The 17,033-nt window shown below is 39.5% G+C and overlaps 2 protein-coding genes across 7 annotated transcripts in view; one reads left to right on the forward strand and one right to left on the reverse strand.

Annotated features, from left to right (window-relative positions):
- Positions 1-2,922, reverse strand: part of CDC40 (cell division cycle 40) — a 48,161-nt gene extending 45,239 nt beyond the window's left edge. Inside the window, exons 1-2 of the mRNA XM_061427585.1 lie at positions 2,762-2,922; positions 2,299-2,519 (exon numbers count right to left, since the gene is read on the reverse strand). Coding sequence (XP_061283569.1) covers positions 2,299-2,519; positions 2,762-2,903 — 363 coding nt within the window. The 5' untranslated portion in view covers positions 2,904-2,922. The remainder of the gene's footprint in view (positions 1-2,298; positions 2,520-2,761) is intronic.
- A 490-nt stretch (positions 2,923-3,412) lies between these two features.
- The window catches only part of WASF1 (WASP family member 1), a 70,099-nt gene continuing 56,478 nt past the window's right edge, over positions 3,413-17,033 (forward strand). For 5 of the 6 annotated variants that reach the window (XM_061427589.1, XM_061427588.1, XM_061427592.1 and 2 more), the window contains exon 1: positions 3,440-3,525. The gene's annotated coding sequence lies outside the window, so the exon portion shown is untranslated. Of the gene's footprint in view, positions 3,526-17,033 lie in introns of all 6 variants that reach the window. The other variant, XM_061427590.1, reaches the window with a different exon arrangement.

A 17,033-nucleotide genomic window follows, 5' to 3' on the forward strand; every position in this document is an offset into this window, starting at 1 on the left:
TCTGGCAGTCTTGATACCAGAGTCTGTGTGAACCATTTCAGTATTCACCTGTGAGTCATCAGAAGTACTGCAGGTTGAAGGCCTGGAGAGTATGAGGGATGCAAAACGGACTAAGAGTCTCAGGAAACATCAATATTGAAAGGGAGGGCAAAAGAACAGGAAAGAGAAGGCTGAGAATAGACCCATGGAAGCCAGAGGGAGAGAAAGTTTCCAAGAACTATTTAATACTGTCACTTGATGCACATAATCAAGACAACAGAACTTGACAACTGGAAGCCCAGTGACATTACTCAGAGAGAGTAAGTTTCCCAAGAGGCTAGGGCAAGGCTGCATTGAGTTGAGGAGAAAGTGAGATAAAGTGGGAGAGCTCCAAAAAGCTGAGTTTCGAGAAGAATGAAGACTCAGGAGGCTGTTGGAGGACTCTAAGTTTGAGGTGTTTGTTTTGTTATAAAAATAGAAGGATTCTAAGTATTCTTTCATACTTGATGTCTCTTTAAAAAGTAAAATCCACAAATAGCTCACTAAAAACCTGTAAGAGACTTAAGTTATAGCACCTGACTTGGGAACATCATAATTAGAAAGAAGTTTTTGCACACTGCCTCCCCTCACTACATCCTGAGCTCCTGATCCACCCCCATTAGGCTCTACTGGACCAGTACTACCAACTGGTAGATACTCTCCTCCAGCTCCAGACACAGACACGTTTCCTCAGTTCTTCAAAGACATTCATCTCATTGTCATCTCAAGGTTTGCTACCTCCTTTTGCTGGGAAACACTTGCCTTATTGTGCACTTGGCTGCTGCTGCTGCTAAGTCACTTCAGTCGTGTCCGACTCTGCGTAACCCCATAGACAGCAGCCCACCAGGCTCCACCATCCCTGGAATTCTCCAGGCAAGAACACTGGAGGGGGTTGCCATTTCCTTCTCCAATGCATGAAAGTGAAAAGTGAAAGTGAAGTAGCTCAATCCTGTCTGACCCTCAGGGACCCCATGGACTGCAGCCTTCCAGGCTCCTCCGTCCATGGGATTTTCCAGGCAAGAGTACGGGAGTGGGGTGCCATTGCCTTCTCTGCCACTTGGCTGGCTGTTTCCTATTCCTCAAAGCCACTTTTTCAAGAAGACTTCCCTAAACAATCTAGAGAAGTCAGGCTCCTACCTTATTCTCTATTACAGAACTCTATTTCATGGAGTTCTGTTTTTCTCCTTCACTCTGTAACCACTTCATTTGTTCACATTTTACTGGCTGCCTTTTCCACGAAAACTAACACATCAAGGTATCAAAGATGTCTGGCTTATTGGCCTCTGTGTCTTCAGCTCTTAGAACAGTTCCTGGGAAGTAACATGTGTTCAATAAACACTTGTTAAAGGAACTATATAACCCAATTTCTTCCTCTATCACCTTCCTCAGTTGGGAACATGCACACTATTTCTTAAATTCAAGGTCTTTTCTCACTGCCTTGCCTTATATATGCACTTTTATTAGACACCAAGCTTTATTTAGTCACAATAATCCTCTTATGTATGTAGGTGCTTTAAAAATTATACCTCCGTTGTACAGTCTCAGGTGAGGAGACTGAGGAGGCTGTCTAACTTGTCCAAGTTCAAACAAGTGGTGGAGCCGGGATCAGATTCTAGTTCTGACTTCAAAAACAAAACAAAGCCAGGCCGCTGCTCATTTAAAGCGAGGGCACACACGCTACTCTGGGAAGTTCTGATTTAGGTTTGTTTATGTTGTTACACCTGGAGAAGGCAATGGCACCCCACTCCAGTACTCTTGCCTGGAAAATCCCATGGACGGAGGAGCCTGGTGGGCTGCAGTCCATGGGGTCGCTAAGAGTCGGACACGACTGAGCGACTTCACTTTCACTTTTCACTTTCATGCATTGGAGAAGGAAATGGCAACCCACTCCAGTGTTCTTGCCTGGAGAATCCCAGGGACGGGGGAGCCTGGTGGGCTGCCGTCTCTGGAGTCGCACAGAGTCGGACACGACTGAAGCGACTTAGCAGCAGCAGCAACAACATGTTGTTACACCTACTCTAACCAGGGCACATCCTAATCCAGAAATTCAAATTTCACCCCCTCTTCCCGACTACGGGAGCCAAGAGCAGGGAGTGGAGGACTGTTTCGAACTTCCAATTCCCAGCTTCTCCCGAGAAAGACCTACAGAGGGAGTGGAATCCAAGCGATAGCCAGCTGTCAGGACCGAGGAACAGGTAACCGGGGTTCTAACAAGTGACTGTTGGATTTTGGAGGAGAAACCGACAATCCCCGCAGCGCACCAGCGGCCAAAGCGCTTACCTTAACTGCCACCTCCGGAGCGGAGTCCACTGCCACTGCCAGAGAGGGCTTATCCGAAGACGATTTAGTTAAGTGCATGAGGGAATCCGCGGCTGGCAAGGAACACCGCCCGCCCTCACTGTCCGAGTCCGATTCGGACCCTGAACCCGAACCATAAGAAGCAGCGAGAGCTGCAATCGCAGCCGACATGACGGCAACAGATAATCTGTGAAGACCAGGCCCTGGCGGAAGAAGGAGCAGCTTTAGGTCCTGACAGATTGCAGTAATAGACATTATTTAGTTCCTCTCCTAAGAAACCATTTATATTTTAAAACAATCAACACAGTCGATAAACTAGTATTAGAATAAGTGCAGTGGAACTCGAGATTTGGAAATATCTACCTAGGGAAACAGAGACTATTATAACAGCTTACAACTTTCGGGACCTATGTGACTAGATTAAAGACTACGAGTTCCGAAATACCTTGAGGCCGCCAAGTGCTACACTCCCGGCGTGCAGCGCGGCGGGAAGCGGAAGAAGCACCATGGGGATTGTAGTTTGGAGCGAGGGGCGGGGCGGGGCAGGCAGGCCCCTCTTTGACCCCGCCCCTGAATGGTTGGTTCATTCAATTGGCTATCATCTTCCCTCATTCCCCGGCCAAGCACTGTTCTCACCGTCCCCCTCCCCCAAACTGAGGATTGGGCAATACCATATAAGCCTCAGGAAAGGGGGGAGAAGAGCGATATTCATCCCCACTGATGGGTGAGTGGGTGGGGGCTGAGTTTCCCACCACAGCTGCACCTGGGCACTGAGAGCTGAAGAGGAAAGTGAGAATCTTAAGTGGGAAGACGCTGACTGACGGGGAATAGCTCCTGGTGGGAAAGATGGGGGATTAGGTGGCGAGAGTCCAGCGGTTCCCCCCCTGCTTCAGGCGCGGGTCTCCGCGTCCGGTTGTGGAGCGTCGCGAACGAGGAGGGGGCGGGTGGGGGGCGGGTGGGGGGCGGCGGCGGCGGCGACTCACGGTGTTGTTCGCTCGCGCGTCGAGCACACGGTGGGTCCGGTGACTGGCGGACGTCGCAGGCGGCGTTCCCCGTGGCCCGGTTCCTCGACCACTGCCCACAGCGGGTTCCACCCGGGAGACTGACGCTCCTGGAGGCTCTAGGTGGAGTCCCGGGAGCTGAGGGGGACAGGCAGCCGCCGCCGAAGCATGAAGAAGGGGTAAGGCAAGAGCCCCTCAAGATTTCTCGGTGAGCGCGAGTCTCTGAGGAATTGTTTATCAGGGGGTCAGGGTACCGGGAGAGGAACTCTCCCCTACTGGCCAAGAACCGAGAGAGGTGCGCTTGGAGCGCTAGCCAGCCAAAGGTTGTGGGGATGGGCGCGCCTCCCCCGCGACGGCCCCCACCCCCATTCGCGGGTTTCCAGAGCTCCGGCCGCCCACCCGCCAGCGGAGCTGTGGACCTAGGGACCCGGCGGCCGGAGGGCGCGCCTGGTTCTGGGTTGCGGGGACCGCCTCGAGGCTGCTCTAGGCGGGGAGACTGCGGGTCTCACCTGAGGTGCCACCGCCTGAGCGCCCCTGCCCCCGCGACCCGCCTCTGTGCCTGCTCGCTCCGGGGGAGCCTGCGGCACCGGGTGCTGGAGAAGCCAGGCTCGAGCTACGTGCCCGAGGCTCCGTAAAGCCAGCTGGTGCGTTTGCGTGTTTGAGCCGCGAGTCTGTGTCTCTAAAGACACAACATAACGGTAAAACGAGTGCGGGGATCCCTTTCTTCGCTGGAAGAGGATGCGAAGCGGGCTGTCGTCTCCGACGCCTCCTCTGGGGAGAGGGGGGCCTTGGGCAGAGTTAGGGAGCTGCTCACCCAGCTCCGACGTCGGCGGGACTCGCCCATTGTGCCACCCGGATAATTATTCAACTCTGCAGCATCCATTGCACCTTTTCCCATTTTTCTTTTCCCCTTGCTATAGCATGCCCCCTAGCTTCGGTACCCTGACGCCTTCTGTTGCACTTGCGGATGATGAACTGGAATAATGGCAAAAAGAAAGCACATCTGACCTGAGCATTCACAACCTATCTTATAGCCGATTTATTAAAGAATCCCCAACTAGACTAGATACTTGAACACGATTCAGTTTGATTCTCTCGTTTTCTATGCAAAGTGTGCCTAGGTTTATATTTTAATTTTTTTTTTTTTTTTTTTTGGTGTTATATCCACGTGTTAGCTAAGTCTTGTTTCTGTCCAGGAATTGATGTATTGGTTTATTGGTTATGCAACCCATCTAATGTTCTTTAATTTGTATAGGAGATAACTTTCATTTTCCTAATTGTTGATAGCACTATATCATAGTTACGGACACAGTTTGTCTTTCGAACTCTCAGGAACTGTTTTTTTTCCCCCTTATGCTCTAAGTTTCTGTTAGGAAAAGTGTTTTTCTTTACTGTCCAATATTTGGTACCAAATTTCTCAAGTTTTGAATAAGGAAAGTTTTGTATATCTTTGTTTTTCAGTAATGGAATATTTGATTGCTAATCCTAGGCTTCGGTTGAATGAAAGGAAGCATTTAGTATTTAAGATGGGGTTTTAACTGAAATAACGATACATTTCCTAAATTTATCTAATTTTACTTTTTATTCTCCCTTTGCAATGTCATGTATTTAATTACTTGTCAGAGGATTTCTTCTCATTTTTTTTAACTTCTGTCTGCAAGGATGGGTAGGCTACAATTTTGCATGATCTACCTGAAAGATAAAATATTTTTTAGAAACGGAAGAAACAACTGTTGGTTATTTGATTATTATGCTAAAAACTGTTTACATCTCATTATTTAAAAATAAATGATTCGCTACCAAAAATAAGTGTTTTATTTTTCTTTTTTGTAATCCTCCCTTTCTAGCTTTTCTTGTTTTAGATTGTTGGCATAACCCTCTTGGTAAAACGAATTTGCACATAGGCATTGCAGAGGCAGTTGTTTTAAGGTACAGTAATTGTTTTATGGCACTTGGAAGTGGCCCACGTATAACTTGATGATGTAGAATCAGTTGCTTGTTAGGAAATGACCATGCAGTTTATAAAATGGACACCTTGCCTTGGTTTCCTTATATGTAAATGGAAAAGTCCATTTATGCCACCAGCTGGTATGCATAAATTAAGTAAATATGTTTTCATGATGCTTTTAAATATTTTAAAATACTTATTCACATATTTTAGCTGGTGAATGGTGAAAATATTTCAGTGTAAAATACAGTGAAAAATGTCATTAGGATTTTCTGTGGCATGTTAGAATGGCTGATTTACATTGAATTTTGCTTTGAAACATGGCTCTAAATTGAATGTTTCTCATCCATCATATTTTTAATAATTGCAAATTTAAAAAGTAATAGTTAATACATATATGTAGTTTTCAGTATAGGTTTAGTTAATATTGATGAAAAGTTACATGATTTGGTAATAAAAAGTAGAGTATTGAATAAAGTTTGTGAAAAAGAAAATCTCCGGAAAACATTTAGACCTTTTTCATTGAAAAACTTGCAGAAGACACAATTCAAAATACATTTTCAATTTGTAATACATTGATGTTTGTAGTGTAATGTAATACATTGACTTTGTAATACATTGAAAATACATTGATCATTTGTAAGGTATGATATAGAGCTACTTTATTCAGGTTTGTAAATAACCATATATATGTTCAGAGAGTGTATCAATATAATACCATATTTAATTACACATATCCCTTTATTGTCAGAATAAGGTATTGCCAAGTACTTGATTTTCATTATTACAATATCTAGTAGCTTTTGATTTCCTTTTTGGAGGGTTAATTCAATTAATTTTCATAGCAAAAACTGCTATTAAAGTATATTATTACTTTTACCAAAACAATACTTTTAATTACTTTGTGGTGAAATGTCATATAAATGATAAGACTATTCAAATATTTTTAAGGTTATTACTGTATAGTTTCCTTTTTAAGAATTAATTTTATGACGCTTTTAATGTTTCCTTAAATGACCAACTGAAATTCAGCTGTCATTATTACTTCATAAATACAGTTAACTCAAGATTTATCTAAGCTCAGGAGATGCCAACTCAGGAGATGCCAACTCAGGAGATGGGGGCTGGATCCCTGGGTCAGGAAGATCCCCTGGAGAAGAAAATGGCAATCCACTGCAGTATTCTTGCCTGGGAAATCCCATGGACAGAGGAGCCTGGGGGCCTGCAGTCCATGGGGTCACAAAGAGTTGATTTGAACATGACTGAGTGACTAAACAACAACTGAAATTGCTAGCATAATCTTAGCAAATAGTATAGATTTAATTTTTGTTGGACTAATAAAATGAGAGAATGAAGAATATCCATTGATTTAGTGTACCATGTAGAAAAATTTTAAAAGATATATCAAATTTTCAATTCAGAAAGCATACAGCTTTATCTCAAGAGAAAAGAAAAAAAATGTATTGGGAAGTTCTTTGAACTTCACTTACCTATTCAGGTATAATTCCTTTACCCACACATTTTTTGAACTAGCATTAGAGATTGCATAATGTATACGTTGCCAACCTTTCATTTATGAGATGATAATTTCTTCTTACCTCTTACAGGTCACTTCATGAAAATGTACACTGAAGGTTTTTTTTTTTTAATTCCTAAATTATATGAGTATAGAAGTGTGTATGATTCTTTTTTACATACTTCATTTTTCCAGTAAAATATTAATAAAAAGATGTATATAGATTGTATCCTGTGGTAAATGTGCCCAAATACCTAATTTTAAGTGACCTTTAGTGTAGAGCTTTTGCTTCCCTGGTGGCTTAGAGGGTAAAGCATCTGCCTGCAGTGTGGGAGACCCAGATTCAATCCAAGACCTAGGTTCAATCCCTGGGTCGGGAACATCCCCTGGAGAAGGAAATATCCACTCCAGTATTCTTGCCTGAAAAACCCATGGACCGAGGAGCCTGGTAGGCTACAGTCCATGGGGTCACAAAGAGTTGGGACACGACTGAGCGGCTTCACTTCACTTGAAGAATTTTGTGTTTTTAGTCTGTCACACTTAGTTTATAATTTTGAATCTTTGTGTATTGGTAGTTTGTAACTTCCAATACAATTTATTATATTTTTAACTTGTAAAATGGTTTAGAACTTGGAACTTTCTCTGAAGCAAATTGCTTGGTGGTTAGATTTTCAGACAACTCACCAAATTTAACCCATAATCAACTTGACTGATAGGAGTAGACTAATAATATTAGAGAGTTGTAAAGTTATATTAATAATATTGAAAGTCCCTTTGATACTGTGTATAACAGTCTTTCTGTGGGAAAATCAGTATCTACCTTGAAATTCTAGGAATACATTTTTTTGTGTTAGATGTGACAGTTTTATTAGGAACTTGTCCTCTGACACTCATTGGACATGAAGAAGATCTTCCTCAGCGTTATATCATCTTGGGCAAGAGGTTAGAGTATGAGAAACTGGAAGGAGCTAGGATCGTCTTTGTAACGTTGAATAAGTAATTTTACCTCTTAAGGTCTTTGGTTTTCTCATTTATAAATTGAGAAGGTCGAGGTAGATGATCTCTGAGGTTCCTTTTGGTTACAAAGAAAATTCAAAGGGGTTTCGAAGCTAAGTGTAACCCTTTGTTCTGAGAGTTCATTTTCCCTTTCTAATGTCACTGCTTATATACTTTCTGTCAGAAAATTTATTCTTTCTGGATCTACTTCTGAAAAGATTATACTGTTAATCTTTTTCTCATATACCTATTCTTGGAAGCAAGACTTTTTAGATTTTTAAAGTTGTTAACGGCTGCTGTTTTGTTTGCGTTTGTTTTCATTTTTTTTTTAAACTCCCAGCACCACCAAGAAACAGAATTAAGATGATTTTCTTTGCTTTCCTCTTTAGAGTTTTTTACTGACAGCCTATATGTGAGTCAAGGTATACTTTAATTATACTTTGGAGAAAGAGCATACCCAGTGTGTCTCCAGAGAAATTTTTTTAGAAGGCAAAATATTGAAATGAAGGTTGTGGAGTCGGTATATGAAGGTAAAGAGATGTCATACGGCTTGATAATAGAGTTGACAGATAATGTGTGGGGAGACGTGGGTTCAATCCTTGGATCAGGGCAATCCCCTGGAGAAGGAAATGGCAACCCACTCCAATATTCTTGTCTGGAGAATTCCATGGACAGAGGAGCTGGTTGGGCTACAGTCCACGGGGTTACAAAGGGTTAGACATGACTTAGTGATAAAACAACAACGACTCTGTATTTTTATTTGCTAAATGTGGCAGCCTTACCTTGGATGCTGTGATACTTTGGGCAGAACAAGAGTGTGGGTGTGGGGCTTCCCAGGTGGCACTGGTGGTAAAGAACTGCCTGTCAATGCAGGAAACCTAAGAGATGGGGGTTTGATCCCTAGGTTAGGAAGATCCCCAGGGGAGGGCTTGGCAGTCCACTCCAGTATTCTTGCCTGGAGAATCCCATGGACAGAGGAGCCTCGTGGGCTACAGTCCATAGGGTCACAAGGAGTTGGATGCGACTTAGCATGCATGCATGCGTGGTGTGTGGTTGGAGGCAGAGTGAGAAAATCGTCTTCCCTGAGGACAGAACAGTTTTGTTGTTGTTATTTTGGTTGGTTGCTTTGCTTTGCTCTGCTTCATTTCTGTGTTTCTAACACTTGTTCTTTAAGCTAAATGGATATTTGAGCTGATATAATTGGAACAGAAGAGCAGGTAACTAATTCTCTTAGGGAGGTGGTAAGATCAAGATGCTGTGAGAAAAGAGGTCATGAAACACAGCTCTGTTTTTCATATACACTGGAGTATTTTGTAGGTTTTTAATTAAGTTCTTATTTGGAGGTTAATAATATTTAAGAGTAACAGGTAATATGGTCTCCTGAGAGGAAAAGAAGTACCATTGCTTGCTTGCTCTATGTGCAAGCTACTGTATAGATAGTTAAATTTATTATCGTATTTATTTGATATCATAGTCTTATGAAGATTTTATGGAGGAAGAGGGTTAACTGAATTAAACAAGTTTATTCTGCTCAGTGGAAGCACAGGTTCTCTGGAAACCACTCTCTTCCCTTTCCCCAGTAAGTTACTACTGAAGCAGCCATTTTAGTAGCTTGATAGTAGTAATTCTGCTTGCCTACTACTACCTTCTACCCTGATTTCTGAGGGTAGTACGTAGTAGTAAATAAGGTATTGGTGATTGTCAAAATCACCACTAAATTTTGACAATTTAGTGGTGATTATCTCATGCTAAACCAGTTATTCATTTAACACGTAATTGTTGGGGGCCAACTAGGTGCTAGACACAGAGAATAAAGAGTAATACAGAGGTCTTGATTCTTTTGGAGTTAATAGTATGGTAAGAGTCAGAAAGTAAAAACATGCACATGTTTATTATTGGACTGTGATGAGTGCTATAAGGGACAAGAACAGGCAACCTAGTTACCTTGAGAATCAGGGACAGCTTTGAGGAAAGATGGGTGGACATTAGCTATGTGAAAAAGGAAGAGAATGTAAAGAATACATGGAAAATGATTTTGAGATGGGAAAGAGCTTAGTAGGTTCAAGAAACCAAAAAAGGCCAGAGTTGTTAAAGCTGAGCAGGAGGGATTGTGGCTTGATAGGTGGTTGTGGAGGTAAACAGGAGCCTGATCATGCAAGGCTATAGAAGTTTTGGTTCAGTGAAAGTTATGGATTTTTATTGTAAGTGTATTGGGGAAGGCCATAAAGGATTTTAATAAGGGTAATCACTGAATCAAATCTGACTTTTAAAAAGATCACTGTGGCTTAGAGGGGGTCAAAGAGATCAGTCACAATTCTGCCCATTTTTGTACTTTATTGGTTTATTTCCAGACACTGCCTTGAGCTGGGTATTCAGGTTTTCCTGGGTCCCAAGTGTCCAGAGAATGGAATAATTTGTTTTCTCTTCAGTGGCTGAAGCTGTAAGACACAGAACTGAGAAACTGTTACTGGCTTTGTTTCTTGCCAGGTGAAGTATTTAAGTAGGGGCATCTTGAAGAAAGAATAAGAAGCAAATACACAGAGTCCTGGCTGTGTTCAAGTGTCTTTGTCCATGGTCCTGAGATTGGGTTACAAAAGGCACCGTAATATCTCTGTAATAAGTCGTGCTTTTTACATAAACTGGTTGGAATGATATTTTTGGTACCTGGCAATCAACCAGTTGAATCCTCTCATGGATTTAGTAATTGGTACAAGGTCACAATGCTAGTAAAAATGGTAGAGGTGGAACTTGAACAGAGATTTCAAAGTCCCATTTTTTCCTATTGCCCTATGCTGTCAAGCCACCACTCCTTAAATTCGTGATTCTAAAGGGATTCTAAGGACGTGGGTGTTGAGTGTGATGACATCTGTTGGATGATGGCAGCAGTGCTTTATTTTGTTTGTTTGTCAATGGGACAGCTTCCTGACATTATTTTCTCTTAAGTAAGTTACTCAGGTCTACTCTAATAAGTTAATCTTTCTGTAACGATTAACTCATTAAAAAAAAAAAGGAAAAGCCTTGTGTGTCAGGAAGTGGATTAACTTATTTGATTCTTCTGCTGAAAAATATGAAGTCTGTTATGTTTTCCTGTTAGACTACAAAAATAAGCTTTTTTGTTTTCCACTCCTTGATGAGACATATGTTGCATTGTATCTGGGTTTTTTGTTTGTTTTGATAAATTTTTGTAACATAAATGTGCTTTATCTCCAGATAAAGCTGGAGAATTTTAGAAAGGTTAAGCAAAATGGGAGGAATGGGAGAAGCATTTTATATTTTAGTTGAAGACTAGCACACATTTATTTTAAAAGCCAAAACAGAAGCTGTGTGTGATATATCATAATACATGGCTAGAAGACATTTTCAAAGAACACTCTTTTGGTTTCATTGGTTTTTCTCTGTTGATTTTCCTTTCTCAATTTCATTGATTTCTGCTCTGTGTGTGTGTGTGTTTTTTTTTTTTTTTTAATCTGATTAATTTAGACTTATACTGCTTTTTCTAGTTTCCTAGAGTGGAAGCTGAGCTTATTGATTTTAGATCTTCTTTCCTAATATGTACATTCAGTGCTGTAAATTTCCCTTTAAACCTTGCTTGCGATAGATCCCACACATTTTGACAAGTGATGTTTTCATTTTCATTTACTTCAAAATACTCAAAAATTTATCTTAAGACTTCTTTGACCCATATGTTATTTAGAAGTGTGATGTTAAAATATTTGGGGATTTTCCAGCTGTCTTTATGGTATTACTTTCCAGTGTAATTCCATTGTGGTCTGAGTGTATGTGTTGTATGATTTTTGTTCTTTGAGGGAGAGGGAGGGTGTTTTACCGACCAGGATATGGTCTGTCTTGGTGAATGGTCTGTGTGAGCTTGAGAAGAATCTGTGTTCTGTGTTGTTGGGTGAAGTACTATGTAAATGTCAGTTACATCCAGTTGACTGATGAATCTGCTCAGTTCAACCCTATCCTTGTGAATTTTCTGCCTGTTGGATCTGTCAATTACTGATAGAGAGGTGTTCAAGTCTCTATAATAGTGAATTCATCTATTTCTCCTTGAAGTTCTATCAAATTTTGCCTCACATATTTTGGTACTCTGTTGTTAGATATATATTGATTGGCCAGAAAATTCCTTTGGTTTTTTAAGTAAAAATGGAAGACACGTTTTCCATTTTCACCAGTAACTTTATTGAACAACATTTTCACCATTTTGTTCCACTACCTTCTGCCATTTTCCAGGCAACTTCATAATTCCATCTTCCCAAAACTTTTTTATCTTTTTGAGCAAAGAACTGTTCCAGCTGCCTTTTACAGTCTTTCAGGCAATTGAAATTTTTTCTCTCAAGAGAATTTCGTAAAGACCAAAATGGACATCTGAAGGTGTGATGTCTGGTGAATATGGCAGAGGAATCAGAACTTCAGTCAAACTGTTAACAGTTTTTGCCTGGTCATCAAAGAAACATGCAGTCTTTCATTATCCTAATGGAATATAATGTATTTTCTGTTGAATAATTCTGGATGCTTTTCATCAGCTGCTGCTTTCAGTTGGTCTGACTAGGAGCATTACTTGTTGGAATTAATCATTTGGTTTTCAGAAAGAGCTCATAGTAGAGGACTCCTTTCCAATCCCACCATATACACAACAAAACAGCACCTTCTTTGGATGAAGACTAGCCTTTGGTGTGGTTGGTCATGGTTCATTTCGCTTGCTACACGATCTCTCCCATCACACATTATTGTCCAGTGTTCACTTTTCATCATCTGTCACAATTTGTTTTTAAAATCAAATTTTTTTTTTACATTTAAGTAGAAATGTGGAACTACTTGTCAGTATTTTTTTTCACTTATGTGGAACCCAAACATCAAATAATAACATAACCAAGCTGATGCTAATGATTTTTAGTGCTTGATCCAGATATTTTGAGTATGTTGGCTTTCTCCTTCATGGTATAATGTTGACTGTTTTCAGTTAATGTCTTGGTTTGATCGTTAACTTCAACTGGTCTACCTGACTGTGGAGCATCGTCCAGGGAGAGATCCTCAGCACCAACTTCGTAGATCACTTTTGACACATTTGATCAGTCACAGCACCTTCCCCATGCACTGTGAAAATATTTTTTCCATTTAAGTTTCATTTTACCTTTCTTGAAATAATAATCCTAAAGGAAATCAGTCCTGAATTTTCATTGGAAGGACTGATGCTGAAGCTCCAGTACTTTGGCCACCTGATGCGAAGAAGTGACTCATTTGAAAAGACCCTGATGCTGGGAAAGATTGAAGGCAGAAGGAGAAAGGGACGACAGAGGATGAGATGGTTGGATGGCATCATCAACTCAATGGACATGAGTTTGAGTAAACTCCGGGAGTTGGCGATGGACAAGGGAGTCCATGGGGTCACAAAGAGTCGGACACAACTGAGCGACTAAACTGAACTGACTGAAATAATAAAACATAATATGCTGAGAAGCTTGCTTTTTTCTTCCATATTCAATATTAAAATGGCTACACAAAAATTCACCTCTTTTGATAATTTTTTTTTAAATGCATGCTGATATGACAGCTAACTGTCAAATTATAAGCTAACAAATTATTTTGAATGAAGTTAAAGACGACTAACCAGCCACTAGGGCTGTCTTATAGGAAAAATTGAACGAAACTTTTGGCCAATCCAATACATTAAGGATTGTTATGTCTTCTTAGAGAATTTATACCCTTATCATTATATAATGCCCTTCTTTATCCTTGAGATACTCCCCTGCTTAGAAGTCTGCATTCTCTGAAATTCTGTGTCTTTATATTTAAAGTGAGTTTCTTGTAGACAACATTTGGTTGAGTCTTTTTTCTTGTTTATTATTCTTAGTGTATTCTGATATTCTCTTTTAATTGGTGTGTTTGAATCATTCATGTTTAAAATAGCTATTGATATAGTTGGATAACTACCATATCTGTAAATGTTTTGTATTCATTGTATTTGTTCTTTTAAAATATTTAGAATGTTGGAACTTTTGAAATATTTGACTAGTTTAAAAGAGCAGTGGAATAGATAAAAATTAGAATTGTTCTAAAATTTAAGACATAGATTGATTTAAAATAAAGATGTGTTATTAGCAGTCCCCTGAAGAAACAGAATGGTTACCCATGTGGCCAAATTGCTCTTGACTTAAAGGTGACACCAGTAATAACAGGGGCCCCATTTTTTGAGCACCTGTTATGTGCTAGGCACTGTTCTAGGCATATGATGTAATTCTCACAACAACCCAGGGGAGAGATGTAATTCTCACTTATCAGATCAAAACTAAGGTTTGGGCATAGTCTGCAACAGTCTTTCACAATCGTAGCCACAATCTAACTGCCTGGTCTCTCATGCTTACTCCTGACTCAGGTATCCTCTAGATGTAGTGGAAAAATGGGATTATTTTGATTTAGTTGGTAGGTGGCGAAATTGGACATATGTGTTAGGGGTTGGTTCCCGAGTTCAAACCACTTGTGGAGTAAAAATCATGTACCAAATTATTGTACCATAAATACAAAGAGTTGAATGAAAATGGCTATGTCATATCCTTTTGATGAAAATCTAATTATTTTCCCAACAATTTGTACACAATTGAAAGTTTACTGAATTGTAGAGAAAAGAGTACTTTGCTTTAAGATGATCTCAAATGCTAAGTGATTTGGTGGTATTAGAAACAGAGAAGTCCAAAAAAAGGAGTAAATTTTCTTTGAGGAATGAGGAGTTAATGATGGTGAAATTGGTTTTGGATATATTGAAAATGAGTTAATAAGACATTGTGTTGCAGTCTGTCAGACAGATAGCATAGGTTTGAGTGTTTACAGGGATGTTAGGGTTGTTTATATCAGTAATTTAAAGGGATAGTTCAAAATCTGGACATAGATGGATTTATGAAGAAGAGAAAGTATAGAATGAACTAGGGCATAACAAAACTGTTGACTCATTATTTACAGAGTGGAAATTTAAAAGACAGCAGAGGATGCTGATGATGTGATCAGAGAAGATGTAATCATTATGAATATAATGGTATTCATATCAGAATATTGTTCTGATATGACCCTTCAGTTGGGACCAGAGGATAAAGTAAGGCCTTGTGATCTGGGCAATTCTCTTTGGAACAGGGATCTGAAATAATAGTGAGGTAGGAAGGGAAGCAAAGCCAAAAGTATGTTGATGGTTTTGAAAATAGAGAAGAACTAAAGGATCACAGGGACTTGATAAGGACAAAGAAAGTTAATAGTGAGGAATTGGAGGGGTGAAATAGGATATTTCAGTCAGAAAGGAACATTTCACAGATGGAGATCTTAGAGGCAGAACTCTGAGAGTCTATATAGACACTGATGTGCTTAGTAGTAGAAGGGAAGGGGCCACTCCTCAGTCCTCAGGACTGGAAGCACTGATGTTTGAGCCCTCAAGAGAGAGAAGGTATATTTTAAGAAGCTTTGCTGTAAGTCTGTATGCCTCTAACCATTGCTCTGGGGTCAGCAGGCAGTGCATGCCACATCATTTGAGGTAGGAATCTTGGAGGGAGGAAAAGGATCATGCTTTACTTGTGAATGATCAATTATAAATATAGTTGTCTTCTTCTTTGCAAAAATAAGTGTTTTTTCTTTGTAATAGAAGCAGTCAACAATTGTTGGAGATCAGTGTTAATATAATTTTTATCATCAGTATAGTCATGGAAGTAAATGAAATAAAGATTGTCTCTTAATGGTTATGTATATAAAGGACTTAGTTTCATTGACATTAAAAAGAAGATTTAAGTTTCTATTTTGTAATTTTATGCTAAGTACAGAAAGATGACAGTAATGACCTGTCATCAGTTGAACATGAATTTTAATGTATATTTCTTGTAGTAGAGATGGATTTCTGAGTTCTCTAATTTGAAATTAATCAAATCTGCTCATTAAAAGTCTGCCTGTTATGTGAGAGGTCATATTAAGAGCAGAAACTGCTGGCTTAAATAATATTTACTCTAATATCCTTATGGAGTCTTTTTTAGGATAAAATGAGATAATTGTTATAAAAAAGTCTTCTGAAACAAGTCCAAATTAATGTAAGTTCTAACTGTTTTAGGCCCATATGGGACTAGGACCATGGATAAGGTCATAATTTACATTTTTAATGAAATATTTAGTATGGTATTTAAATGTTTCTAATGTAATAAATGACTGGAATAAATAAAAAATATTTGTTTTGGTATTCATCAGTTTAGCTTTATTATTTTTAAGTAACTCCCTATACCAGTAATACTAGTAATGATTTATTGAAAATTAAGTGACTTCTTTTCAACTTTTTTTGTGTCTGTTTGAATCTGTTTTTCATCAGCACCTGCCTCCTCAAATGATAAAATTATCTATAATTGACCTTATTTGAGGATTATAGTGAGGCGGTCAAGTCCTTTAATTTAAGATATAGATGTATCTTACTTTAAGAACATTTAACATGAAACTGCTAATGGAGTGAATATAGATACAAATATGAAAAAAGGTCCGAGGACTGAGTCCTAGAGTACTCTTAAGATTTGGAAGTAGAGAAGTTGTGAAGGAGGCAGGAGGAAAGCCAGGAACTTGAGGTTTCCCGAAAGCCACAATAAGTAGTTTCAAGGAATGAACAACTATTAAGAGGTTTAGTGAAAAGAGACTTCAGAATGAACCGCTGGATACAGCAGATAATTGACCTTAGTCAGATGGTTTGCTACAATGCTGGAAATGAAAGCCTGAATAGGACAGATTTAAGTGAGAATTGCAGGAGAAAAATCAGAGAACTAATTCAAAGAATTTTGCCAAAAAGGAGAGCCAAGAAATCAGGAAGTGGGGGATTAAATGGCTAAAGGCAGAAATAGGACCAAGAGAAGTTTGTTTTTGTTGTTGCTGTTTTTTAAGATGGATGAAATTATAGCATGTCTCTATATTGATGACAGTGATCTAGTAGAGGGAAAACAGTGATGTAGAAGAAAGAGGGGATAATTAATCCCTACTGCTTAAATAAGATTTTGGAACTGGCCTGGAACTTTTGCCACCACGTGAAATGGTATCTGTGGAGAAATTTTTCACTTCAACATAGGCAGATTACAAATGACTAGTTACCCAATTCATCTGCTGTTTTATACTTGTAGGTTACTTTTAGTGATGAGATGGAAATTGTTAAGGCTACATACTTAACAGTTTCCTATTGTGATAACTGCATTTATTTTCAAGTAAGGAATAGGATAGATAATAATATGCTAATAATAGCAGATCTCACTGATCT

The sequence above is a fragment of the Bos javanicus genome, chromosome 9 (assembly GCF_032452875.1).
Source record: "Bos javanicus breed banteng chromosome 9, ARS-OSU_banteng_1.0, whole genome shotgun sequence".
NCBI lineage: Eukaryota > Metazoa > Chordata > Mammalia > Artiodactyla > Bovidae > Bos > Bos javanicus.